The 25,038-nt window shown below is 66.1% G+C and overlaps 3 protein-coding genes across 6 annotated transcripts; 2 read left to right on the top strand and 1 right to left on the bottom strand.

Moving 5' to 3' along the window:
• Positions 1-562: 562 nt before the first annotated feature.
• CLPTM1 (CLPTM1 regulator of GABA type A receptor forward trafficking) lies at positions 563-7,740 on the bottom strand. Its single transcript, XM_068417546.1, has 14 exons — positions 7,661-7,740; positions 7,447-7,556; positions 5,756-5,879; positions 5,320-5,478; positions 5,089-5,206; positions 4,381-4,466; positions 3,768-3,888; positions 3,270-3,514; positions 2,872-2,965; positions 2,298-2,488; positions 2,122-2,217; positions 1,722-1,857; positions 1,309-1,476; positions 563-1,047 (listed from the first exon to the last, which is right to left on the bottom strand). The coding sequence occupies exons 1-14, from the start codon at positions 7,712-7,714 to the stop codon at positions 836-838; spliced, it is 1,914 nt and encodes a 637-aa protein (XP_068273647.1). The 5' UTR covers positions 7,715-7,740; the 3' UTR covers positions 563-835.
• A 1,323-nt stretch (positions 7,741-9,063) lies between these two features.
• Positions 9,064-13,072, top strand: RELB (RELB proto-oncogene, NF-kB subunit). Of its 4 annotated transcripts, none has more exons than XM_068417549.1 (9): positions 9,064-9,558; positions 9,859-10,016; positions 10,254-10,345; positions 10,456-10,587; positions 10,886-10,990; positions 11,468-11,683; positions 12,117-12,185; positions 12,303-12,380; positions 12,698-13,072. In XM_068417549.1, the coding sequence occupies exons 1-9, from the start codon at positions 9,106-9,108 to the stop codon at positions 12,982-12,984; spliced, it is 1,590 nt and encodes a 529-aa protein (XP_068273650.1). In that variant the 5' UTR covers positions 9,064-9,105; the 3' UTR covers positions 12,985-13,072. The 4 variants fall into 4 exon arrangements, with proteins under 4 accessions (XP_068273650.1, XP_068273649.1, XP_068273648.1 ...); XM_068417548.1 differs by having other exon boundaries at positions 12,267-12,380; positions 12,701-13,072; XM_068417547.1 differs by having other exon boundaries at positions 12,267-12,380.
• A 322-nt stretch (positions 13,073-13,394) lies between these two features.
• CLASRP (CLK4 associating serine/arginine rich protein) lies at positions 13,395-22,790 on the top strand. Its single transcript, XM_068417551.1, is given in 22 exon segments — positions 13,395-13,685; positions 13,962-14,154; positions 14,849-14,946; positions 15,172-15,273; positions 17,068-17,147; positions 17,365-17,449; positions 17,811-17,956; positions 18,064-18,160; positions 18,336-18,372; positions 18,374-18,414; positions 18,608-18,682; positions 18,856-18,897; positions 19,009-19,224; positions 19,880-20,131; positions 20,541-20,720; positions 20,809-20,848; positions 21,583-21,643; positions 21,739-21,797; positions 22,203-22,249; positions 22,340-22,422; positions 22,562-22,586; positions 22,680-22,790. Coding segments are annotated over 21 exon segments (1,908 nt in total). The 5' UTR covers positions 13,395-13,685; positions 13,962-14,055; the 3' UTR covers positions 22,723-22,790.
• Positions 22,791-25,038: the final 2,248 nt, after the last annotated feature.

The raw sequence follows: 25,038 nt of genomic DNA, 5'->3' as shown, positions 1-25,038 counted from the left end.
GGCCCCCCAAAATGTTCTCATCTCCCCCCTCCCTCAAAGCCCCCCAACCAGATTTGAGGGCTCCGGTACCGGAGTGTTGGAGGCTCTAGGAGACGGGAGGGGTCCCCCCAGGACAAGGACCCCCCCCCCCCCCCCAAGCACTGGAAGGGACCCTTCAGATCCACGCCCCCTGGGACCCCCCATAGCCAGGGGGAAGGCCCCTAGGACCCCCCCCCCCCCAGGTCCCCATAAGCCCTGGGAGGGACCCCAGGACCACCACCACCCTCCCCCCACCCCAAGCAGCACAGGAGATCCCTGGGACACCCCCTCCCCCCATAAACACCAGCACCCAGTCCCATCCCCGCCCCCCCAGGGCGAAAGGGGGTGCCCCCCCCGAATATGGGGGGGTCAGGGTACCCCCTCCTTTTACCTACACAATCCCAGCCCTACTCCAGCCTGGGGGGGGACGGGGACGGGCCTCAAGGGGTGACCCCCAAACTCTCTTTGGAGCAGGGGACACCCCAAAAATGGGGGGGGGGACGGACTGCTCAAAGGCGAGGCAGGAGGGTGGGTTTTGGGGTTAAATCAGCTCTTTATGGTAAAGGCGACGCCGCCACACTGTCCTACACACCGGCACGATGGGATGGAGCGCACAACGGGGGGGTGGGGGGAATGTGAAACACAGCGAGGGGGGGGGCCCCGCACACCCCCCCTCCCCGCACCCCCAACTCCCATGGGAAGTGGGGAGGGGGGGGACACCAATCCAGCCGGCACAGCCGCTCCCCCCACCCGGTGCCCGGCCAAGCCGCTGGGTTTGGTACAAACCGAGCGAAATGGGGTGTGTGTGTAGGGGGTGTTAATCTTTTTTCTTCTCCTCTGGGGGTTTTGTGCCCCCCGAGAAATCTGGGGGGGCCCCAAGGGGCAGCGCTGTGGGGGGGTCGTCGGGTAAAGGGGTGGGGGGGGGTCGAGGTGAGACCTGGTCCTCCCCACTGACGCCGAATTCGTTGACGCGCGTGAGGTCAACGCGGTAAATCCAGCGCTGGTAAAGGTAGATGAAGAAGACAACGTCTGGGAGGAAGAGGAGAGGGAGGAAGGTGAAGGGGGGGGGGGCACAACTTGGGGGGCCCCCTCAAAACCCTGGAGATGTTGGGGGGGGGGGGAGGGGGTGCAACAAGCAGCAGAGGGGAGGGCACAGGGACCAAGAGCACCCCCAGAAGTATCAAGAGGGACGCCCAGGACCTCCAGACCCCCCAAAACCCCCCTGGGACCCCCCAAACATCCCCCAGGACCCCAACCCCCCCCCCCCCCCCGGACCCCCTTGGGCCATACCATCCCGTAGGCAGCCTATCCTATACATCATGGGCATCTTGATGACGAAGGCGAAGAGGTCATCGATGAAGGTGTTGAGAGCTTTGTAGGTCAACATGCGCCACGGCAGGTGGGCCACGGACTTGAGCTTGTAGTTGATGAAGAGCTGGGGGGTCATGGTGATGAAACCTGCCAAGGGGGGGGGGCCTCGTTAGCGGTAATGAAGCTTGGCCAGAACCGGTGAGACCCCCCCACACCCCTACTACTAACAGGCACAGCAAGATGCAACCCGGCCCCCTCCCCCTCTCCTCTTCCTCGCGTCGTGGGGGCGATTTTTCATTGGGGCATTGCGGGTGCCTGGGGGGGCATTTTGGGTGCCCGGGGGAAGATTTGGGGCACGCAGGGGGGGATTTGGGGTGTAGCCCGGCACTCACCGAAGGTCAGGAGGAAGCCGTAGAGCATGCTCAGCACCCACGAGTACCAGCCCTTGTGCTCCAGGTAGAGCAGGCTGTACACGGCGTAACAGCCCAGCAAGGGGAAAAGAATCCACGAGAGATACCGAAAAGCCATCTAAAGAGGTAACGACAACCAAAAATTAGCCGGGAAGGTGCCGGAACGCTGGCTCAGCGCTTCCCCGGCGCCCGCACCTCGATCGAGGAGGGGTTTGGGCAGAGCTGGCAGCACGTTTCACCGCCAGCCCTGCCCTGGGCGAGATCTGGGGGAAGCCGACACGAGGGGACACGTGCCGAGGTGCTGGGTCACACCGAGGTGTTCGGCGCCGCCGGGCTCGGCAACACCGCGCTGCCCCGGCACACGCCACCCCCCTCGACTCACGTCGTCGTACACCTTCGTGGAAGACTCGACGTAGGTCGATTTGTCTTTGAAGGTGACGCGGGGCAACACTCCGGCCACCTTGTTCTCGCGGTCCAGCTGCCGAAAGGAGAAGGGAAAAGGCGTCACCGAGCAGAACCGGCGGCATCGCCAAAACCCCACCGCGCGCCGCTGCTCACCCGGACGTCCATGACCTTTGTGATCTTCCAGAGGTCGATGAGGAGCCCGATAAAGACGCTGACTTGTACCACAAAATTAGTTTCGTTGTCCAAAATGTAGAGGAGGACGACGAGGGACTGGAAAACGCCGAAGAAAACGGAACGGACCGAGAGCCCTTCCAGAGATTGCCGGCTGTTCCAAAACTGGATGTCTGTCGGGAAGGAACCCAAACCGGCAGCTCACCGGAGGGGGAAAGGGAACCGCACCGCGCGCCGGAGGCTCCGCAAAGCCACCGCAGCGGAGAGGGCGAGAGGAGCAGGCGGAGCCGAGCGGCCACGGCAAAGCGCCGTCTGCCATCAGACCCAGAAAACCACAAATTTCCGTCTTCCTGCCCTCAAATGAGCACCACGGCGCGGAGGAGGGCAGCCGAGGAGCGCCGGGTGCTCGGGACATGGTTGGGTTTGGCTACGGCTGCTGGGGGAGAGGAGGGCTCGCAGCACGGCCGCGGGGACAAACCGAGGCGGGGAAGAGGGTTTTAACCACCCCACGGCCTTCGCGTCCTTCCCCTCGCCGTGGTTTCGCCGCGGCTCTCACCGTTTTTGAAGGCCAAGAACTCGAAGACGCTGTGCACGATGGAGACAACGATGGTCAGCGCCAGCAGGTAAGGGTTCGTCTCCAGGAGAGCGACCTGCAACGGGCACCGAAAAAAATACACCCCTGAGGCTCCAGCTCCCACCGGGGCACAATCCAGCCGGCCACGGGGCACCGAGGAGAACAAGGGGTTTAACTGCTCTCTCTCGTTATGGCCTCTAAGCTGCTACACAGCCCGCGCACCCCTCCCTCTCGGCACCGCAAAGGAGCGATCGTTAACGAGTAACGGGAATTAAAGGTGCGTGCGGCGAAGGATGCGGAACGAAGGGAAGGAGCTGCTCCGCGAGGTCCCGGTTTACGGGGGCGCCAGTGGAGCTGCAGCCCGGGAGGAGGCTCATCACCTTCACCGAATCCTGCTCCTCGTCCGACTGCTCGTAGAGATCTTCTCCCAGGAAATTCCAGGGGGATTTGGTGCTCTGGGCGGCGTAGAGCTGCCAACGCCACAGGGAGAGAGGGCAGAAGGAGAGGCGGAAGGGCAGGCGCTGGAGGGTCTCATTGATGGGGAAATAATCCTTCTGCAGGTTCCAGTAGTCGTTGAAGTAGAGGATGGGGTAGTAGTCGCCGCTGATGGCGTCGAACTTCACGTCTGGAGGTGAAGGGAAAGAGAAGAGGAATGGCTGAGCGAGCGCCGGGGAGCGGCGAGCGCCATCGTCATCGTCATCGCCCTCAGCAGCCACCTGGGAGACAGCGAGAGGCTGCTGAAGCCTGGCCCGAGCTCCCAGAGAGGTTTGGGGGGGTCCCATTTCCCCCAGGAGCTCAAACATGTCCTGCGAGGACAGGGGAGGGCAGGGGAAAGCTGCCCACGGGGCAGGGGGACCCCGGCATGTCCCGGCCCTTACACTGGTCCAGGGGGGGTGGCACGCTGCCCTTCACCCACGGCGTGTGGTCGTCCACCATGTTGATGGTCAAATTGGGGTGCCAGTGGGAGATGACCTCCACGGGACCGTAGTCTTCTGCTCTCTGGAATAAGGAACGCCGAGAATAACACTGCTTCCGGCACCAGCGCTGCATCCCTCCGCGTCACCAAACAAGCTGGGGGGAGCAGGAAGGGGCAGAGCCAACCCTCCCGTCCCAGAAACACTACAAGGACATCATCGTTATCCTCTTTCCCCCTTCCTCTGTGGAGCAGGAGGGACGTGCCCCAAGCAGGAAGAGGAGGAATCCTCCGCAGCGCTTCCCCGCAGCTTCGCAACCAGAAAGTGGCACGTAAATATTGAAGAGTTTGGCCAAAAGGGAAAAAAAAAAAACAGAAACAAAAAAACAAACACAAAAAAAACCCCAAAGGGCAAAAAAAAAAAAAAACCAAAACAAAAGGGGAAAAAAAAAAAACAACCAAACAAACCGCAAAAGGAAAAAAAAAACAAACAACCCAGAAGGGCAACACCCCCTCTTCCCCCCCTCCCCTCCCCCCAAAAAAAAAAAACCAAACTGCAAAGAAAGAGCCAAACAAACCTTGATCATTTCTGGATCTGCCTCCGTCTCACCCGTCAGGAGGTTCTTGGTTTTCTGGAACCGTCGGCGCTTGTATTTGTTGATCACTGGAAGGGAAAAGGAGACGTGAAGGTAAGGAAGGAAAATCTTCAGGAGGTTACGGTCTGGCAGGAGCCGAGCGGAGAAGCTCATTTCCCTCACGTCACCCCTCAAAAAACACTAATTAATCCAGCCTGTCTCACAGACCGTCCCGTTATCAATGGGTAAAGCTGGAGTTTGGGGATGACGAACCAGAATTAACAGCCGAACCTTTGGGACAATCACATCGGTGTCGGAGAAAACACCTGGGGTGAAGTATTGGGATCTTCCTGACCCGAATTCCTCCTTCTTCTCAGCACCGATGTGGTTCTGCACCCCCCCAGTACAGGTAGGGACCCCCCCTCCCACCTCACGTGGAGGGAAACACACAAGTTTAATGAGATTTTTTCCTCTGTAGGTTCCCCAAAGACAAATTCCAAGTGCGGAGAACGACCAGCCAGCACGCTGGAGGCCACGCGGAGTCAAATATTTGCCTTAATCTTTCCCATTTCAGGCCCCCACCTTCGCCGAGCCAAAGCTCCGCTCGACGCCTTTGGGCTCCCGTTTGGACACGGGAATTGGGGTGTCCCGTTCCCCAGCACCACCCCCCGAGGGGCTGCGGCGCGTTCCCCTCCCGCCCCCGGGCCGTACTTCGTGACGTGTGGACGGTGGCGAGGCGCCTGTAGAGGGTTTTCTGCCGGGGATCGGGGTGGAAGCCGCTCTTGGTGAAGTACACGTGTATGTAGATGGAGCCGTTCTGTTGGACGCTCTGAAACCGCAGCCCGGCGGAGCGGTTACGAGTCGGCTCGACAGAGCCCCTCGACGCTCAGCCCACCCTCAACGACACCTCCCCCAAAAAACCCCAGCAGCGGGTGCACCCACCTGCGAAATGGCGACTTCCCCGGCGTGCTCGTAGCACCCGTCGGCATTCTGCCCGCTGGTCCAGTCGCCGTAAACGAGATCCCGCTTCTGCCAGAACAGCGCCGAGCTGACGTTGAAGTCCGTAAAGTGCTCGTGCTCCGAGATATAAACGTAAAGATCCTGCAGAGAGAGGAGGACGTCGGGCGCCGGCGGACGACTCGAACCCGACGGCGAGGTATTGGCGCCCGAACCGCGTACGGTGCCACGGCATCCCCTCCCCAACCGGCTCGGCACTCCGGGGAGCCTGAGAAATAACTCTTGCCACCAAGACACCGCAGCCACGAGCAGAGCTACGATTTACGCGTGTTAAATTTAAGATCTAAGTCTGAGTCAGAGCGGCAGGTCCAGCCACGGAGCCGCCGGTCACCGAGGAAGGGCCGGACGCAGCCGGTGTTACCATTAAAGTGTCCTTGGGGAAGAGGTTTCGGCTCGGGGCCCGCGGCGTCCCGCCGGCGTTGCTCTGCTCCTGCGGCGCCGGCCCGCGGCGGAACCAGCTGCTGATGGCCCAGATGATGAAGATCCTGCGGGAGGAAGGGGGAGAAGCCGCTCAGACGGACGAGTCCGCGTTTCAAACCTCGCCGTTCTCACCTCTTCCGGTGCCGGTGGGTGCCGGCCAGCGCAAGCGGGTCCTGGGCCGGCTCAGACCCAGCGCCAGGCACGGCCGGAGAGTGCCGAAAGCGAGCAAAGGCACCGGGAGCTCGCCTCAAGGACGCAGCGAGAACGTCACACGCCGAGGTATCCCGGCCAAGGCCACTAACCGGCGCGTGAGGCACCCCTGGCACGGGACGGGGACACCGGGGCATCCCCGGATCCCGGCAGCCACCCGAGTCACGCCGGGGAGGCGCCCAGCCCCGCCGAAAGCTCTGGTTTTCTTTGCCAGTAAAGCGTGAGGAGCCTTTCGGACGTGCCCCAGGTGCCGCTAAATCCACCTTCCCCCTCCCAGCCTGCGGACGGAGCGACCGGATAACGAGTTTGGCAGCACCAGCGACCGAACAATGGCTCCTGGCGAGGGCCGTGCTTCCGTGCCGTCAGCGGGAGATTCTGGAGACCCCAAGATGAGCTGGGGTTGACGTCGGCTTAACCCTTCGTCAGGCCGAGCCGTGGCGCTCGGGAAAGCTCGAGAGCCTAGACGAGCCTCTCCGTGCGCTCCTGGCCATGCTGCGGGGTTCGGCACAGAGCCCGCGCCGCCAGCTCTGCCGCAGCCGGTGTAAACCCGTGGCTCGGGACGCTGCCATTGGCTCAGGACTGACTCCAGGACGACATTTCTTCTTCCACTTTTGCTTCCAGAGATTCACAACACGTTTGGCGACACCAATCCGAGAGCTGAGACCCAGCAGCTCCAGCGTCGGCCTCTTCACCGCGACGCAGGCGAGGTCAGGAACGGCACATCCAAACACACACGACGCGGGCGGCAACGCCTCGACCTTCTCCTTCCCCGCCGAAGCCGGAGCGACCTGGGGCAGAGGCTCGGCACCGCGCCGGGAGCCGGCCGTGCCGCGGCGTGGACTTTGGATCCCCCCGCAGCTCCTCGGAGGAGCCCAGGGAGCGGCGCTGAGCCAAACCCCACGATTCCGGGGAAACACCGTGAAGGAGCTCGAGAGCCTGGAGCTCTGGGAAAGCCCCGTGATGAGGGAGGGGGGGCAACACCCCCCCGGGCTTCCTGGTAGGACCCCAGAAATGTGGGGACGGGCAGCACCGGCCTCCCACAGCCCAGGACCCTGCTGTGCCCCCCAGGGGGGACATGAGCTGTCTGCCTACCCCGGGACCCCACTGTGCCCCCTGCGGTGGGGGACAAGCCACCTGCTTGCCCTGCTGTGCCCCCGGGGTGGGGAACAAGCCACCTGCCTGCCCCGCTGTGTCCAGGGAGGGGGACAAACCACCTGCCCACCCTGGGACCCTGCTGTGCCTCCGGGGAGGGGGTGACAAGACCCCACTGTGCCCCCGAGGAGGGGGAACAAGCCACCTACCCGGAACCCCACTGTGCCCCCGGGGGGGAGACAAGCCACCTGCCCGCCCAGGACCCCGCTGTGCCCCTGGTGCCCCGGCGGGGGAGGGAGGCCGGCGGGCCGGTGCCCCGGCGGGACTCACCTGAAGAGGACGCCTTTAATGACCTGCCAAGCGTTGGGCGCCGGTTGTTGCCGCTGCGTCTCCGCCGCCGCCGCCGCCCCGCCGCCACCGGCGCTCCCGTTGCTGGTTACCTACGGGGAGCCGCACCGGTACCGTTAAACCGAGCAGGACTCCCCACGTCCCGCCCGCCCCGCCGGCCTCCCCAGCCCCGCTCCAGGCCCCGGCCCGCCCGGACCTGCCCCAGGCCCGGCGCAGGGCCCGCCTCTGCCTCCGTCCCCGGCGCCGCCATCTTCCTGCGCCGCCGCTCTCGCGAGACTGGCGGCGGCGGCGGCCACGTGACGCCGAGAGGGGCGAGGCCGGGGCGGAGAACCACCCCCTCAGCTCTCGGCTCCGCCTCCGCCCTGTGACCGTCACTACAGGCGACCAATAGCGACGCGGCCTGGCCGGGGTTTCCCGCCCCGCCCCGAGGTGATTACGTCAGTTGGCGGCAGCCAATGGCGGCGCCGCCCGCGCGGGGATTTCCAGCTACGGTGGCCGCGAGGCTTCGGGCTCCGGTGGCGGCGGCCGGGGGGGGGGCACCGGCGGGGACCGGGGGGCACCGGCGGGACATGGCGCTGCCGCTCGGTGAGCGTGGGGCGGGGGGGAACCGGGGCCTGGCCCGGGGGGGCAACCGGGACCGGCTGGGGGGGCGGGTCGGGGCCTACCCGGGGAGGGGGCGGGAGGGGCCCGGTTCCTTCGGGGCGGGGGGGAGTGACTCGGGGACCCCCGGTTCCTGCTGGGGGGCGGGGACCCCCAGTTCTTGTCCTGAGTGGAGTGGTTCTGGGGACCCCCGGTTCCTGTCCGGGGGGGGTTGGTTCTGGGGACCCCCGGTTCCTGTCCGGGGGGGGTTGGTTCTGGGGACCCCCGGTTCCTGTCCGGGGGGGGTATTTTGGGGATCCCCTGACACCTCCGGGGGGGGGGCAGCCCCCATCGTGGGGGCGTGTCGTGGTCCTGGGGACCCCCTGCTGCCGGCTGCGGGGGGGCAGATCCCTGCTTTGGGTGGATCCTGGTTCTGGGGATCCCCTAATTTCTGTCTGGGGGGGCGGCTTTGAGCCCTTCACTGAGGGAGGGGGCAGCTGCTCTGTGCCCCCCTCCCCAAAAAAAGGTCCTGCTCTGCGGGGTGACAGTCCCGTGTCCCCCCAGGAGCTGCCCTGCAGGATCCCAGCCTGGCCATGGCACACGCCGCACCGGGGACTGGTAAGACACACTCAAACTGCCAAAATCCCGCTGTCCCCTCCCTGGGGGGTCTCCCTCATGACCCCCCATGGGTCAGGGGGGGGCTGGAAGGAGACTCAGGGCGGGGTTATTTCCCTTTGCAGATGATTTAGGTGAGTGAACCCCTGGGGTACGCGACAGCCAGTAAGTTTTCACCGCACGGTTTTGGGGCGTCTCGGTCACAGCAGGATCCTGGAGCCTTAGGGGACGGAGCCGGCAATGGGGGGGTCCCCCCCCGCCCCCAACATCCCTGGACTGGCTGAATCTATTGTCCCCAGGGCCGTGAGTGGGACTTATGGGGGGTGTCTCACCAGGAAATTGAGGGTCTTACCAGGAAATGAGGGATCTCACCAGGAAATCGGGGTCCTCCCCATCCTGGGGCCGCCCTGACACCCTCCTCATCCCGCAGAGATCATCGAAGAGGTCATGAAGGAGGACGGTTTCCATCCCGATCCGGCCCCCATCCTGCCCAAAGCTCCACCCAAAAGCTCAGCCAAGCTTGTGGCTCGTGGCTCCAACCCCGCCGTAGCCACCCGGCCGCTGCGCCCACCTGAGCCCTGCCCGCTGGCAACCGGGCTGGCACCCTGTGGTGCCAACACGCGCTCCCCGCAGCTCGCCCACAGCCTCAGCACCCTCTCGCTGTCGCCCAAACTGGTGCCGCGGGGTACGCCGGGTGCCGGCGGGCGGCACCACTGGTCACCGGCCACCGGGCAAGGCAAGGACCAGCTGGAGGAGCTGCTGGAGCCGCCCAAGCTGGTGATCACGGAGCAGCCGAAGCAGCGGGGCATGCGCTTCCGCTACGAGTGCGAGGGCCGCTCGGCCGGCAGCATCCTCGGCGAGAGCAGCACCGACGCTGGCAAGACGTTGCCGGCCATCGAGGTGGGTGTGCCACGCGGCCAGTGCCTGCCTGGGGGCAGCCCGGGGTGGGTGGGCTGAGGTTTAGGGGTGGTAGAAGGGTGCTGTGGGTGGCAGAGCCCCATGGGTGCTGGGGGGTCGCGGGAGCCCCACGGCTGTTGGGGTGCGCGGTGCCCATCCTCAAGCATCGGTGCCGCCTGTTCCAGAGAGGTGCCGAGGACTCGTGTCTCCCCGGGGTGAGCGGACCCCAGTGGGTGCTGGAGCCCGTGCTGGGGTGCTTCCCCCCCCACACCAGGGCCACGCTGACGGCTCGCGTCCCCCCAGCTGCTGAACTGCCAGGGGATCCCCGAGGTGAAGGTGACGGCGTGTTTAGTGTGGAAGGATTGGCCTTACCGCATCCACCCCCACGGGCTGGTGGGCAAGGACTGCAGCAACGGGCTCTGCGAGGTCGTCCTCAAACCCCAGACCAACCCCAAGCACAGGTACCGCCCTGGCAGGAGGAGTCCCGCCGTCCCCGGGGCGCTGTGCCAGGCCTGGGTAGAGACCTCGCGCTGGGACGCCGGTGCCAGTTCATGCTGAAACCAGCGCTGGCAGGATAAGGGGGGGGGGGTTGCGGGGTTCCCTGGGCAGGGGGAGCTGGGAGGCGTGGGAGATTTGGGTCTCCTGGGGTTTTGGATGGGGGGGAGCCATCTCCCCAGCACGGCGTTGCTCCCCGGCAGCTTTAGCAACCTGGGGATCCAGTGCGTGAAGAAGAAGGAGATCGAGGTGGCCATTGAGAAGAAGCTGCAGTTGGGCATCGATCCCTTCAAAGGTAAAGGAATGGGGGGGCCTGGGGGCCGAAACCCTCTCGCTGCGGGGGATGCGGATCCCGTGGGGACGTCCCTGTCCCCTGGGGCCACTGATTGTCCCCTCTCCCCTTAGCCGGTTCCCTGAAGAACCATCAGGAGGTGGACATGAACGTGGTGAGGATCTGCTTCCAGGCCTCCTACAAGGACGGCTCCGGGCAGACGCGGCACCTCAGCCCCGTGCTCTCGGAGCCCATCTTTGACAAGAGTACGTTGTGGTGGTGACGGGGGGGGGCTTCACGTCCCCCATGGGGCCACCAGACCCCCCCAGAACCCCCCCTGCTTTGGTACCTGAGGCTGCACCAGCCGGTTCCTCACCGGGGCCCGGCACACGCCACAGGGTTTGGCCAGGGTTGGTCCCACGTGGATTCATGCTCGGGGTGGGATGGTCACGGGCGTCCCATGGGGCCGGTCCGGGTGCCGTGTCCCAGCCTGATGGCCAGTGCCGGCGGCGGTTTGGGAGCCGCTTTGCCGGCTTGTAGCCTGACCAGTGCTGCCGCCTGCAGAGTCCACCAACACCTCGGAGTTACGGATCTGCCGCATGAACAAGGAGAGCGGGCCCTGCACTGGCGGCGAGGAGCTCTACCTGCTCTGCGACAAGGTCCAGAAAGGTACCAGGGGGACGAGTTGGGAGCCAAATTTGGGGGCCAAATTACCCCTCCCCGGGAAGCCAGGATGGGGGTGAGGGAGGGTGACGGACGCCAGAGCTGCTGAAATGTTCTGGGGATGGATCTAAATGGGGTTGGGAACTGGAGGTGCCACCTCCTCCAGGCTCCTAAACACCTTTGGGTGCCAGAGGGGGAACTGTGGGTGCTGGAAGGCGGGGGGGACCAAGGGGGTCCTGCAGCCTCCCAGCCCCTGGGCTGGAGGGGGAGGACCCCAGCACCAGGGAGAGGACCCCAAGTCATGATGGAGGGATCTTGGGTGCTTGTGGGAGGCGTAGAGGGCAGGAAGGGGGGACCTGAATGCAGGAGAGGGGACCTGGGTGCAGGAGTTGGGACCTTGGGGTGCTGGAGGAGGGACCCCAGGTGTGGGCCGGTGACTTTGAGGGTTGGGGGGGGCTCGCTGACCCCCCTCTGTCCCCGCAGAGGACATCGCGGTGGTTTTCCGGAAGGAGACGTGGGAGGCGCGGGCGGATTTCTCGCAGGCCGATGTCCACCGGCAGGTCGCCATCGTCTTCAAGACGCCGCCGTACCAGCACCTGGAGCTGGCCGAGCCGGTGGAGGTGGAGGTCTTCCTGCAGCGCCTCACCGACAGCGTCTGCAGCGAGTCCTTCCGCTTCACCTACCTGCCCAAGGACCACGGTAGCCGCGCGGCCACGCGCCCCGCGACGGGGACAACAGGCCACCGGGGTGGGGACAGGACCCCCGAGGTTGGGATGTGGCCCATGGGATGGGGACAGGTCACCTGGGGTGGGGACAGGGAATGGGGACAGGACCCCTGAGGTGGGGACAGGCCACCTGGGATGGGGACAAGGCTTTGAAGGATGGGGACAGGGAATGGGGACAGGACCCCTGGGGTGGGGACAGGCCACCTGGGATGGGGACAAGGCTTTGAAGGATGGGGACAGGGAATGGGGACAGGACCCTCAAGGTTGGGATGTGGCCCATGGGATGGGGAGAGGCCCCACGGGATTGGGGACAGGTCCCCAGGATGGGCATAAGGCTGACAGGGTGAGATCCGTGGGGGTCACACCCCCCTGGGGACACCCCTGTCACCCCTGGCCCCTCCCCACAGACGCCTACGGGGTGAACGTGAAGCGGAAGCGGGGGATGCCCGACGTCCTCGAGGAGCTCTCGGGCTCAGGTGGGTGCCCGAGGGACCCGCTCCGGAAGGGGAAAGGCTTCGGGGGGGGGCACCCCATTATTGGGACCCCCGCTTTCCCAGGGGTGCCCCCCCTCAGCCCCGCCCGGCCCCCCCCAGATCCGTACGGCATCGAAGCCAAGCGGAGGAAGAAGCCACCGGGGTACATGGAGCACTTGGCCGCGCTGCCGGCGGCAGGTGGGTCCCCAGGGGGGGACACGGGACACCGAGCTTGGGGTCCTGTGGGCACCCATGGGTGCTGCTGGGGGAGGGGGGGGGGCGGAGGGGCTTGGACGGGGCTGGGGTCAGAAGAGCCCCCCCCCCAGGGGTGGGAGACGGCTCTGGGTTACCCCAGGGTTGGGAAAGGGCCCCTGGGGACCCCCGGGGTCACCCCCAGGCTTGGGAGGGGTCCCCAAGCCCCCCCCCGGCCCCAGGGTCACCGCCAGACTTGGGAGGGGTCCCAGGGGGTCAGGAGAGCCCCCCAGAGCCCACTCAAACCCTCTCTCCTCCCCCAGCAGACGCCTTCACGCTCCTCACCGCCGACCCGGAGCCCATCGACGCCCTGACCCACCTCTACGTCCCCATGGCCCCCCCGGAGCTGGGCGAACCCTTCCCCCCCCCCGTACCCCCCCTTAGATTTCCCGCCATGTCTGAACCCCGAATTCTTCCCCGACCCTTCCGTGTCCCCCCCCCGCACCCCCCCTTTCCCCCCCCCGACCCCCACCCCACCGCCAGCCTCGTGGGCACCCACATGTTCCCCGGGCACTACAAGGAGGGCGACCTGCGCCTGGGGGACATCTAAGACCCCCCCCAAAACAAACTTGGGGTACCCCAATCGCCCCCAATGTTGGGGGGGGGCCCTGAATCCACCCCCCCCTGCCCCGGGCCGGCTGGCCCCGCCGGGGCGGCACTGAGCCCCCCAAAAAGGACCCGCCCCCCCCTCAAGTTCAAGCCGCTTTGCACTATATTTATTGGGGGGGGGGGACGCTGTGGTGGCCCCAGGGGGGCACGTGGTGGCCCTGGGGTGGCCCCAGGGGGGCACGTGGTGGCCCTAGGTGGGTGGGGGGGGACAGGGGGACACACGTGTCACCGCCCGGCAGGTCCCTTGTGTCACCCCCTGGGGAATAAAGCCATGGACACCATTGCTGGAGGTGTGATGCTGTGGGGAGGGGGGCAATGGGGTTACTGGGGCTACTGGGAGAACTGGTTGGTGAGGGAAGGACCCACTGGGAAGCACCAGCTGCAGCCCAGTGCTGGAAGTGGTGTGGTACTGGGACCAGTACAGCCCTGGGACTGGGACCAGCACCGGGACCACTCTGGCCCAGTATCCCCCAGGCATTGGGACCAGCCCCGCCCCCACGCCCCGCCCCAGCACGTGACGTCACTCCTCTGGCCCCGCCCCTTTCAGTTGACCCGCCGCCCCGCCCCCTTCTCCCGGCCCCGCCCTCTCCCCTTCACTTCCGCTTCCGGGTCGCTCCCCAGCGGCGGGCCCGGACGTGAGCGGTAATGGCGGCGGCGCCTCTCCCCGTCCCCATTCCCCTACATCCACCTCGGTGGGTCCTCCCCGCACCCACCGGGGCACCGGCTCCCGCTCACGCTGCGCCGCGGTCGGCAGTTCCCCACCGGGCCTTACCCGGGGCCTGGCCGCGGGGCCCTCCCTTACCCCCGCCCCGGGGGTGCCCGGTGTCCGCTTCCCCGTCACCCCACCACCTCCCCTAGCCGCCACGTTCCCCCTCCCCTGGTCACTCCGTGTCCCCTAACGCAGCCTTTTCCGCTCAGGTAGAGAACAGCCGTCCCTGTGCCACCACCTGCTCCTCCTCCTCCTCCTCCGCAGGCCCCCCCCCGGCTCGGTGGGCAGCTGGGGGACGCCAGGATGTGGCACGAAGCCCGCAAGCACGAGCGCAAGCTGCGAGGGATGATGGTGGACTACAAGAAGCGAGCGGAGCGGCGCAGGGAGTATTACGAGAAGATTGTGAGTGGCCCCGTCCTTGTCCCCTCCCCGGGGAGGGGGACAGCAGTGGCACCTGGCCGTCCCCTCCGTGGGTCCGGATTTGGGGCACACCTGGGGTGTTTGGGAGCTGTCTGGGTGCTGGGCAGTTTGGTTTGGGGTGGGAGAGGGATGGATAAAGAGGGTGCAGCGCTCGCTGCTGGCTGCCCTTGCCCATGGTGGGGGGGGTCCTTGGGTGGGTGCCCAAAACCTGCCCAGCCAAAACCGCCCCCCTGCCCGCTCCCCCTTTTCCCCAGGGCTTGGGGCTGCCCCTTTGGGACTCCCAGTCCCCCTTTTCCTGGAGGTTCGGGACTCGGGACTCCCCCTTTTCCCCGAGGCTCAAGGCTCCCGCTCCCCTTTTTCTGTGAGACTCAGGGTTCCCCCTTTTCCCCAAGGCTCCCACTTCCCCTTTTCACCACCACCGGAGGCTCAGGGCTCCCCCTTTTCCCCAGGAGTCGGGGCTCCTGCTCCCCCTTTTTCCTGAGACTTGGGGGCTCCCCCTTTTCTCTGAGACTCCCGCTCTCCCTTTTCCCTGGGCCTCAAGGCTTAGGACTCCCCCTTTTCCCCAATACTTGGGGCTCCTGCTCCCCCTTTTCTCCGAGGCTCGGGGCTCCCACTCCCTTGGGGTTTTCACTGCTTTATTTCCCCTGCTAACCCCGGGGGTTTCTGCTCCTTCTAGAAAAAGGACCCGGCCCAGTTCCTCCAGGTTCACGGCCGGGCCTGCAAGATCCACCTGGACTCGGCCGTGGCGCTGGCCGCAGAGAGCCCCGTCAACATGTGAGTAGGGGCCTCCCCTTGTTCCCTGGGCCAGCGAGGGGGTTTGGGGTGGGGAATAGGCGGTGCCTTGCCAAAGGCGTCACCTTCCCCAGGCGCTCTCCTGCAGCCGCAGCGGCTTTGAGAGGTGCTGAGCGTTCAGGGCTGAAAGGGGTGGGTGGGTTGTGGGGGTCTGGGGGCGCTTCCCGGCCCTCCCCCAGCCCTGACGACCTCTCCTTCTCCTCGCAGGATGCCTTGGCAAGGCGACACCAACAACATGATCGACCGTTTTGATGTGCGGGCTCACCTGGACTATATCCCCATGTACACCCCGCCCCTGCTGAACCCCATGTAAGCTGGCGGGAGGGGGGTGTGCGGTACCTCACGTCTGCTGGGGCTGGATCAGCGCTTCTCAGGGTCTGTTTTGGAGCAGTTCGGTGACTTTTCAGAGCCAGCGGTATCTGCAAGCTTGGCTGGGGTCACTGCAGGGCTGCTTCTCAGAGACATGGAAGTGTTTTGGTTGGAAAGGATCTCTAAGACCATTGAGTCCAACCGTCAACCCAACACCTAAAACTCCACCACTAACCCATGGCCCTCAGCACCACATCTACACGGCTTTTAAATCCCCCCAGGGATGGGGACTCCACCACTGCCCTGGGCAGCCTGTTCCAGTGCTTGACAACCCTTCCAGTGAAGACACTGTCCCTGATCTCCAATCTAAACCTGCCCTGGGGCAACTTGAGGCCGGTTCCTCTCATCCTATCGCTTGTTACCTGGGAAAAGACACTAACACCCGCCCCCCTACACCCTCCTTTCAGGCAGTTGTAGAGAGCGAGAAGGTCTCCCCTCAGCCTCCTTTCTCCACACTAAACACCCCCAGGTCCCTCAGCCGCTCCTCATCACACTTGTGCTCCAGACCCTTCACCAGCTTCATTACCCTTCTCTGGACTCGCTGCAGCACCTCAATGTCTTTCTCGTAGTGAGGGGCCCAAAACTGAACTCAGGATTCGAGGTGCGGCCTCACCAGTGCCGAGCACAGGGGGACGATCCCTGCCCTACTCCTGCTGGCCACACTAGTGCTGACACAAGCCAGGAGGCTGGTGGCCTTCTTGGCCACCTGGGCACACTGCCGGCTCATATTCAGCCACCATTGCCCAACACCCCCAGGTCCTTCTCCAGCCACTCTTCCCCCAGCCTGTAGCGGGGGGGGGGTTGTTGTGCCCCAAGAGCAGGACCCGACACTTGGCCTTGTTGACCCTCATGCAGTTGGCCTTGGCCCATCGATCCAGCCTGTCCAGATCCCTCTGCAGAGCCTCCTGCCCTGCAGCAGATCAACACTGCCGCCCAACGTGGTGTCATCTGCAAACTTACTGAGGGTGCGCTCGAGCCCCTCGTCCAGATTACTGGCACCAGTTCTGTTCAGTATCTTTATCAATGCTCTGCACAAGTGACCGGCCGCCAACTGGAGTTCACTCCATTCACCACAACTCTTCGGGCCCGGCCATCCAGCCAGGTTTTTACCCAGCGAAGCGTTCGCCCGTCCAAGGCGTGAGCAGCCAGTTTCCCCAGGAGAACGCTGTGGGAAACAGTGTCAAACGCTTTACTAAAGACTCTGTTAGACTCTGTCTGTGTACTGGCGCCAGCATAGAGTTCCCAGTACAAGGGGGATACGGCAGAGGGATGGGTAGAGCTGGAGCACGGGGCGAAGGGGAACCCCCACAGCAGCTTTTCCGTACTTAGAAACTTAGAGAGAGGGCGGAGCTGAGCTCTGTGTGGCACAATGCAAAGGCCAAAGTTAGAGCGAGGGAGGGCGTTAAGCACTGGCACACACCCCCGCTTCGCTCCCTGCCCCGGCTCGCTGCTGCTCCGGCACTTCCTCACCCTCTCTGGCTTCGGCACGAGCTGCGGAGAGGAGTTCGACCCCTTCGCTGGGTTTTTGAGGGAATCCCGGCCCGGCACGTGATTCTCCGCCTGCAAAACCCCAGCCCTGGTCTCTCCACGCAGCGAAGGGTCTGATCTTGTTAATCCCAGCAGAAGGGGGCTGTGATTTTTTTCCGGGGTTCCAAAATCCCTTAGGGAGAAGGGAACCTCCACCTCCCCAGAAGTTTATGAGCACCAAAAAAAATACATCGTGTTCCTTTCCAGCTCCCCTGAGCAAGAGTCTGACGAGAGAAAGTGTAATTACGAGCGGTACCGGGGCCTGGTGCAGAACGACTTTGCCGGCAGTAAGTGTCTCGTGCTGGCGGGAGGGTCGGGGTCACGCCGAGACGGGGCAAGGCCGTGGGATTTGGGGGAAATCCCGGCTCGTTTGGGACGTGGTGCCAGCTAAAGGGAACGATGTCCCCACTCCGGGGGTGGCGGAGGGCTGGGAGAGCTGCGTCCCCTCTAACGAGCTGCCGTTAATGAGCTCTCGCAGCTGGTAACTCTCCCTGGTCATTGCAGTCTCGGAGGAGCAGTGTCTTTACCAGATCCACATCGACGAGCTCTACGGGGGACTCCAGAAACCCAACGAAGATGAGAAAAAGAAGTGAGTGTGTCAAGAGGGGGACAGAGGACGCTTGTCACCTCCCTGTCCTCGGGGTGGGGGGGCTGGGCTGGGAGGCCTCGGAAACACCCGCCCCTCAACCGGTCCCACTTTCCCCTCTACCGGGGTGGGACCGAGCAGCCGCTGGCTGCACCACCCACCCTCGGTGATGCTCTGAAGTCGTCCCCACGCTGAAATATCCCTCCCGTCCTTGTCGCCGCGGCCACGAGGCTGTTGTGGGGCTGAGCAGAGAGGTGCTGGCGGAGGAGGGAGGCAGAGGAAGGGCTGGCTTCTTCCCAAGGAGCCTTTCAGCCCCGACGCCGGTGTGGGGAGCCGGGCAGGGGCTGAGCGTGTCCGTGCGCAGGTTGGCGGAGAAAAAGGCCTCCATCGGCTACACGTACGAGGACAGCACCGTGGCCGAGCTGGAGAACTCCTTGGAGAAGCAAGGAGAAGAGGAGGACTCCGAGGAAGACAGCAACACGGACGAAGACGAGGTCATCCCCGATATCGGTAACGGCTCTCCTTCACCGGGCTGCTTGCGGACGTGCCGAGCTGTGCCGCGCTGGAGTGGAGGGGGCGGATTGGGGTGCCCTGAGCTGCCCGCGCTCTGCCCGCAGACGTGGAAGTGGACGTGGACGAGCTGAACCAGGAGCAAGTGGCCGACCTGAACAAGCAGGCGACCACGTACGGCATGGCCGAGGGGGACTTCGTCAGGTACGGCCGCGGGGAAAGCTCCGGCAGCCCCGGGCAGCCTCACCGGGGCCTCCCCTTCTCCCTGGGGGCTGAATCCTTCGTGGATGTGCCCCCCAAAATCATCACCCCCAAGCACGGGCTCCTTCTGCGGGTGCTGGCTCTTGTTGAGGGTCTTTTTTCTGGGGCGGGGGGAAAGGATGTTGCGGAAGGACAAGGAGGAGGCGGAAGCCATTAAAAAACGCCAAAGCCCTGGAAGAGGAGAAGGCGATGTATTCGGTAAGGGGAGCTGCGGCCAGCTCTGCCCCGTCCCACCGCGAGCTGCGGCTGGCCAGGGCACACCAGGCTGGGCCGTGCGGGTGCCTTGGCCCCCCCCAAACGCTCACCGAGGCACCTCTGCCTCCCGAGGAGGGGCCCGTAGATACCCGGGGTGGCTTCGCCGCCGTCCCTTAGCCGAGGCTGCTCTCCTAGGGGCCGGCGCTCTCGCCGACAGAGGAGGGAGTTCAGGGAGAAACGCCTGAAAGGGAGGAAGATCAGCCCGCCCAGGTGAGCCCGGCAGCCGGGGATGGCGTTCCCGAAGCTCAGCCACGGCCCCGATCCCGCTCGTATCCATCCCGGGCGCTGCCGGTGCCGGTGCCGGTGCCGGCTCGCGGGGGGTGCCGGGGGGTTCTGTCTGCGGGTGGTGTCTCAGCGATCTCCTGCGTTTTCTCCTGTCGCAGCTACGCCCGGAGGGACAGCCCCACCTACGACCCCTACAAACGGTGAGCCCCGCACGAGCGGCTTCTCCGGGCTGGCGACGTCCCCTTCCTGCCGCGGCACCCGGCGCTTTTGGGGAAGGAACTTCTTTTGGCAGTCTCCTCTCCACCTCGCAGCTCTCCCTCGGAATCCACCTCCGAATCCCGTTCCCGTTCCCGCACCCCATCTCCCGGTCACGAGGAGAAGATCACTTTCATCACCAGTTTCGGCGGTAGCGACGAAGAAGCGGCGGCGGCGGCATCCGCTCAAGCCGGCGGCACCGTCTCCGGCAAAGAGCGTTCTGCTCCGGGGCAGCCTGGCGGCGCCGCGGCAGGTCATAGCACCTCGTCCCGGTCGGTAACTCGCCCGCCCGGCGCGCTTTCCCACCCCTTAGCCGGCAGAGGCGCGGTGGCCGTGGGCCGGTTGCGCTGCCCCGTCCCTGGCGGGCACGGAGACGCTGGCGAGGGGACGCTCCCGACGCCGCGGCCCGGCTGCCGGCGCTTCTCCGAGGGTGGGGGGGGGAACGCGGTGGGAGGGAGCGGGTGGGTTCTCCGTCGGGGAACCGCGCAGGGTGTTCTGCCGCGGTGCCGGGCTCCCCGGCTCCGAGAGGGTCTGTGTGGTGTCACCGGGGCTGGGGGGAAGGTGGGATCTGGGGGGAGAGCCAAGCCACCTCCTGTCCGAAGAGCGTCTGCCAGCTCCGGGCGAGCTCGGGGCAGGAATCGGGGTGGCCGTCACGGCTCCTTTCCCGGCACGGCCGGGGGCCCGGGGGGCTCGCTGCCCCCCGCCGAGAGGAGCCCCTTGGCAGAGGGCTGGGCGGCTCCGGCGCCGTTCTGGCTGCGGCCGGAGGCACGGTGCCGGCGGGGGGGCGGGGGGCAGGTGCCCGCTCCCTCCTCGCGGCTCAGCCCCCGGGGGCTGTCAGCAGGACCCGGCCGTGACGGGGACAACGAGGGTCCCGGCCCCCTCCCCGCTCGTCCCCTGTGCCAACGGCTCGTCCCACGTCCCTTGCAGGAGACGCTCCTCATCTTCCTCCACCTCCCCGACCTCCTCCTCGTCCTCCAGCTCCCGCTCCGGCTCCCGCTCGCACCGCGGCGGCGGCTACCACCGCTCCGGCCGCTGCCGCCGCTCCCGCAGCCGCCGGTACTCGCGTTCCCGCAGCCGGAGCCGCCGCTACTCGGGAGGGGGCTCGCGGGACAGCCGGCGCCGCTCCGGGTCCTATTCCCCCGACCGAGGGTATCGCTACAGCTCCCGCCGCCGCTCCAGGTGAGCTCCGCCCTCGGCCGTCCCAGTTTAGTCCCGTTTCACCCCAGTTCCTTACTGGGCTCCTCCACGGCGAGGTTTGGCCGGTGGCTCAGCACCGTCCCGCCCAGCCGCGGGCAGCGGTACCGTCCCCTCTGCCGCCTCTTCGGGCCTGATCCACACGTCTTGGCTTTTCCCTTCCTCTTGGTGCTCCAGCTCCTGCCAGACTGGCCCCAGTTTGTTACTGGGAGACCCAAACTGGTCCCAGTGTCCAAGGAGAAAGGGGGAAAATGTCCCAGCACTAACGAGTGGCTTCACCCCAGGGGCTGCGGGACGCCACGAGCTCCCCCAGCGCCACTGGGGTGCAGGGGCAGCCCCCAGTGAGCCTTTGGGTGCCCCCCGACACCCCCCAACCTCGACCCCCGCCCCCCAGGAGCCGTTCCAGGTCCGGGGAACGTTACCGGCGCGGCGGTAGATTCAGCCGGCGCTGGAGCAGCAGCCGGAGCAGCCGGAGCTTCAGCGGTTCGCGGAGCCGTAGTAAATCGGTGTCTCTGGTGCGGGAGAAAGCGCCCAGACCCACAGCGTCGCCTGTCGGGGGGGAGAAACTGAAAAAGTAAGGGGGGGGCACCCGGTTTGGGGAGCCCCCGGCTTGGGGGGCCCCCCACGCTGATCACCCACGCTCTTCCCCCCGCCTCTTTTAGGGCTGACACTGCTGCTGGTAAAGAGACAGGAGCTGCCAAAGTCAGTAAGAATTTGACCTCCCGTGTTTAATTGGCATCACCGCGGAGCCGGCACAGGGACGCGGTGGTGGATGGGTCGGCCGAGGTGCCCCCCCGTGACCCGCTGGTGTCCCCCCATCCTCGCCCCGGCACCCATCCTGCTCCCTCTTGGGGCCGGGGGGCTGCCGGGTGGCAGCGGGGGCACGGGGCGCGCGGGGCAGTCCCGGCTCCGGTGGGCGGGGGGGGATCCGATCCGGCTGGTGCTGGGGGCCGGCTGTGCCAAGGCTGGCACCGGTGGCTGTCCCCGTGCCCGGTGGCTGTCCCCAGCCGCCCTCCATCCCCTGTCCCTGGAGTCCCCAGGGCCTTTGGGCTGTGCCAGCGTGCCCCCGGTGCCACCTCCCGGGGCCACGGGCGCCGCGGCGGGGAGCCACCCTCGACTGCCGGTGTTTGTCCCCGCAGCACCCACGGGTGACGCGGGAGGTCCCTGTTGCTCGGGGACGGGGTGCGGGCAGGAGCAAAGCCCCCCGTGGGGTGGGGACACTGCAGAGGGGCTCGGGGGGGGGGCACAGAGGTGTCACCCTCAGTGTCACCGTCACCTTGGCAAGGCGGGTGCCAGCGCCCGGATCCGGCTCAGCCGGCCGGTGCTCGAAGCTGGTGTCCGTCGCGGGGCAGGGGGGGGACGCTGGGGGCTGCAGCGTGTCCTTGTCACGTGTGTCCCCCCCGCCCCTTTCACCCGCGGCTCCGGTTCGGTTGCAGCCCAAGCTGACGCCGCAGGAGAAGCTGAAGCTGCGGATGCAGAAGGCGCTGAACCGGCAGTGTAAGCGGCCCCCCCCGCCGGGCCCCGGCCCCCTCTCAGCCTCCCCCCGCTGCTTTTTGGGGTTTTAGATTTATTTTGATGGATCTTTTTTACAGTTAAAGCCGATAAAAAGGCGGCGCAGGAGAAAATGCTGCAACAGGAACACGAGAGACAGGTAGGGGAGAGCGCAGGGGAGGCCGGGCTGGCACCAGAGCCAGTCACCGGTTACCAGTTCCTGGAGCTGGTTCCCAGTTACTGGAGCCAGTTACCAGTTACCAGAACTGGTTACCGGAGCTGGTTACCCGTTACCGGAGCTGCTTCCTGGAGCTGGTTACGAGTTACCAGAGCTGGTTACTGGAGCTGGTTGCTAGTTAACAGAGCTCGTTACCAGAGCTGGTTACCGGAGCCAGTTACCAGTGCCGGTTACTGGAGCTGGTTGCCTGAACCGGTTACCAGTTACTGGAGCTGGTTGCCTGAACCGGTTACCAGTTACTGGAGCTGATTACCAGTTACTGGAGCTGGTTGCCTGAACTGGTTACCAGTTACCGGCGCCAGTTAACGGAATGTTCTTCTCTTGCAGGAGCGGGAGGACGAGCTACGGGCCATGGCCCGGAAAATCCGCATGAAGTAAATCCTCTCCCGCCCCTCGCTCCGGTGGATCCGGTGGGATCCGGGCCGCCCCGTGACCCCCCCGCTGTGTTTTTCTCTCTTCGGCAGGGAGCGGGAGCGCCGGGAGAAGGAGCGGGAGGAGTGGGAGAGGCAGTACAGCCGGCAGAGCCGGTCGCCCTCCCCGCGCTACGGTGAGTGCCGGCGGGAGGGGGGGCGGTGGATTCCCCCCCCCCAGTATCAGGCTTTGAGGGGTGGGGTAAGAAAAGCTGCTGGTGCTGGGGGGGAAAATGGGTCGCGGCATCACCTGAGCGCACCCCCTCTGCCTTGCAGGTAGGGAACGCAGCTCCTCCCGCAGGTACGTCCCCACGGGCTGGGGGGGGCGGTCCCCACCCGGAGGACCCCCTCCCGCCCTCACCCACCCCTCTCTGTTCCCTACCCCGCTCCGCAGGCGCTCCCGTTCCCGCTCCCGCAGCCCTCACTACCGGCACTGACGGCAAACAAAGACGGCAAAACCGCAGTCCGCCCCCTCACCGCGCGTGTCCCCCTCTCCCCGAGTAAAAAAAGGGGCAAGAAAAAGGGCGTTGGGGGGTTTGTTTGTTGTATTTTTAATCGAGGGGAAGGAGAAGGCGAGGAGGACGTCGGCGCAGCGCAGCAGCGCGGCCGCTTGCACCCCCAGCGGGGTCCGCAGGGCGTCCACCTGCACAAGCCACCCCCTCCCACGTCGGCGGCGCCGAAAACGGCCTCGACCCGCACCCCGGCTCGGAGCCAAAAGCGGGTGGGGCGGCCCCGGGCGGCCGCCAGCCCCCGCAGGTACCGCTGCCGCAGCCTGGCCGCGCCCCCTGCGCCACCGCGTCCCCCCCCAGTCCGCGCCTGGAAGCGGGGACGAGCTGGGGGCTGAAGCCCCGGCTGTGGCCGTCGGGGCCTCGCGGGAGCCGTAGGGATCCCCACCGGCACCAGCACCGGCCATGGCGGCTCCTGGGGAGGGGGGACAAAAAGTGGGGGGGGGGTCACCCATGCTCCCCCAGCCCCTGCTGCCCCCACAGAGCCCCAAGACCCCCCCAGGCTGCTCTCCCTGGTCCCCAAACAGCCCCCTCCCGCCAGGACCTGCAAAGAGCCCCCCCATCGTCATCCCCCCCCAGCCCCACAGAGCCCCCGATCGCCCCAGTAACCTCTCCTGCCCCCTGAGAGTGCCCCCTCACAGGGCCCTGCCCCCCTATACCCTCTAGGACACCCTAGAGCACCCTCCCAGCCCCATATGACCCCAGCCGCATACGACCTCCCCCCAAGACCCCCCCACGGGTCCACTGGGCCCCCAAGACCCCCAACAGGTCCCACAGGGCCCCTCAAGACCTCTCTTGCTCCACACAGGGCTCCCCAAGACCCGCCAAGGTCCCCTGGGCCGCCCCAAGACCCCCCCTACCATGGGTCACTTGGGCCCCCATAAGACCCCTAAGACCCCCTCCACATGTGCCCCTGGGCCCTGCAAGACCTGTCACGGGTCCCCAGGGCTCTCATAGAGCCCTGCAAGACCCCCCATGGGTCATATGAGTCCCCAAAGACACCCCCCACCCCGTGGGTCCCCTGCGCCACCATAGGGTCCCTCAAGTCTCATAGGGCCCCCCAATACCCCCCTGTTCCCCACAACGGTCCCCCAGGACCCGCCCCCACACAGGTTACTTGGGCCCCCCAAGACCCCTCCACGTGTCCCCCACAGCCCCCCAAGCTCCCCCCGGAGCCCCCAGCCCCACACAATGCCGCCCCCCCCCCCCCCCCCCGGGACCCCAGAGGGGTCCCACAGCATCCATTACCCCGCGGGGGGGGGGGGGGGTCCCACAGCACCCATGGCCACCCCGCAGCCCCGCTCATGGCCCTGGGTGTGGATCTGGCCCCCCTGGCCCCTCCATGGCTTGTGGTCCTGCGGGACTGGGGGGTCACCCTCCCCCTGACACCCTCCGTGTCCCCCAGCTCTTCCCCAGGGTGCGACCGCAGCGGAAGAAGGTCTGAGGGGGGACCCTGAGAACATGGGGGGGAGCCTGAGCCGGCCCTCCCCCGCTGGCTGCATGGGTGCCCCTTGCCGCTGGGCACCTCCTCGCTGGCCCCCCCATCCCGTCCCACCCCGTCCGAGCGAGGCCCCGGGGTGTCCCCCCTGCCCCTGTGGTATCACGTCACCTTCCCCTGGCTGGTGACAGCGGGTGTCACCCCACGGTGTTGGCGTCTCTGGGGAGTAAAGAGCCTTCGACTGCGCCCTGTGGTCTCTGTCCTCTGCGTCACGGGGCGGGGGGGGCTGTGGGGATTGAGGGTGACACGGGTGGGGACACCTTGTTTGGGACGGGAGAGGGGACACAGGTGGGGACCCGCTGCTCGGGATCGGTGGGGTTGCATGGGGGTGTACGGTCCTCCCGGGACAAGGGTGGGCACCCCCTGCATCAGACTGCGGGGGGTGACACGGAGGAGAAACCTTGTTTGGGACTGGATGGGTGACCCAGGAGGGTGCCCTCTGCTCTCTCCCTCCTTGGGAGAGGCTGTGCTGGGGCCAGCTGCCAGCCCTGAGCAGCCCCGGCGTTGGGGCAGCGTCACGCCCACCCTTCGATGAGCCCATAAAGAAAAGACGTTCCTGGGGACGAGCAAACGCGGCTGCTGCTGGGGAAAGCCTCACCCAAGGGGAAAGGAGAAACGAGCCTGGGGCCGGGGTGTGCTGAGGTGGGGACTGTCCTGCAGGCAGTGGGAGATGCCAGGAGCGACACTGTCTGCTCGGCACGCTCAGGGTGCTGCACAGCTGAAGGACACCACGGGTCGGGGCTGCTTCT

The sequence above is a fragment of the Nyctibius grandis genome, chromosome 23, assembly GCF_013368605.1.
Source record: "Nyctibius grandis isolate bNycGra1 chromosome 23, bNycGra1.pri, whole genome shotgun sequence".
Classification (NCBI taxonomy): Eukaryota; Metazoa; Chordata; class Aves; order Nyctibiiformes; family Nyctibiidae; genus Nyctibius; species Nyctibius grandis.
Note: the sequence above shows the minus strand (reverse complement) of the source record. Positions and strands in the feature narration are given on the sequence as shown.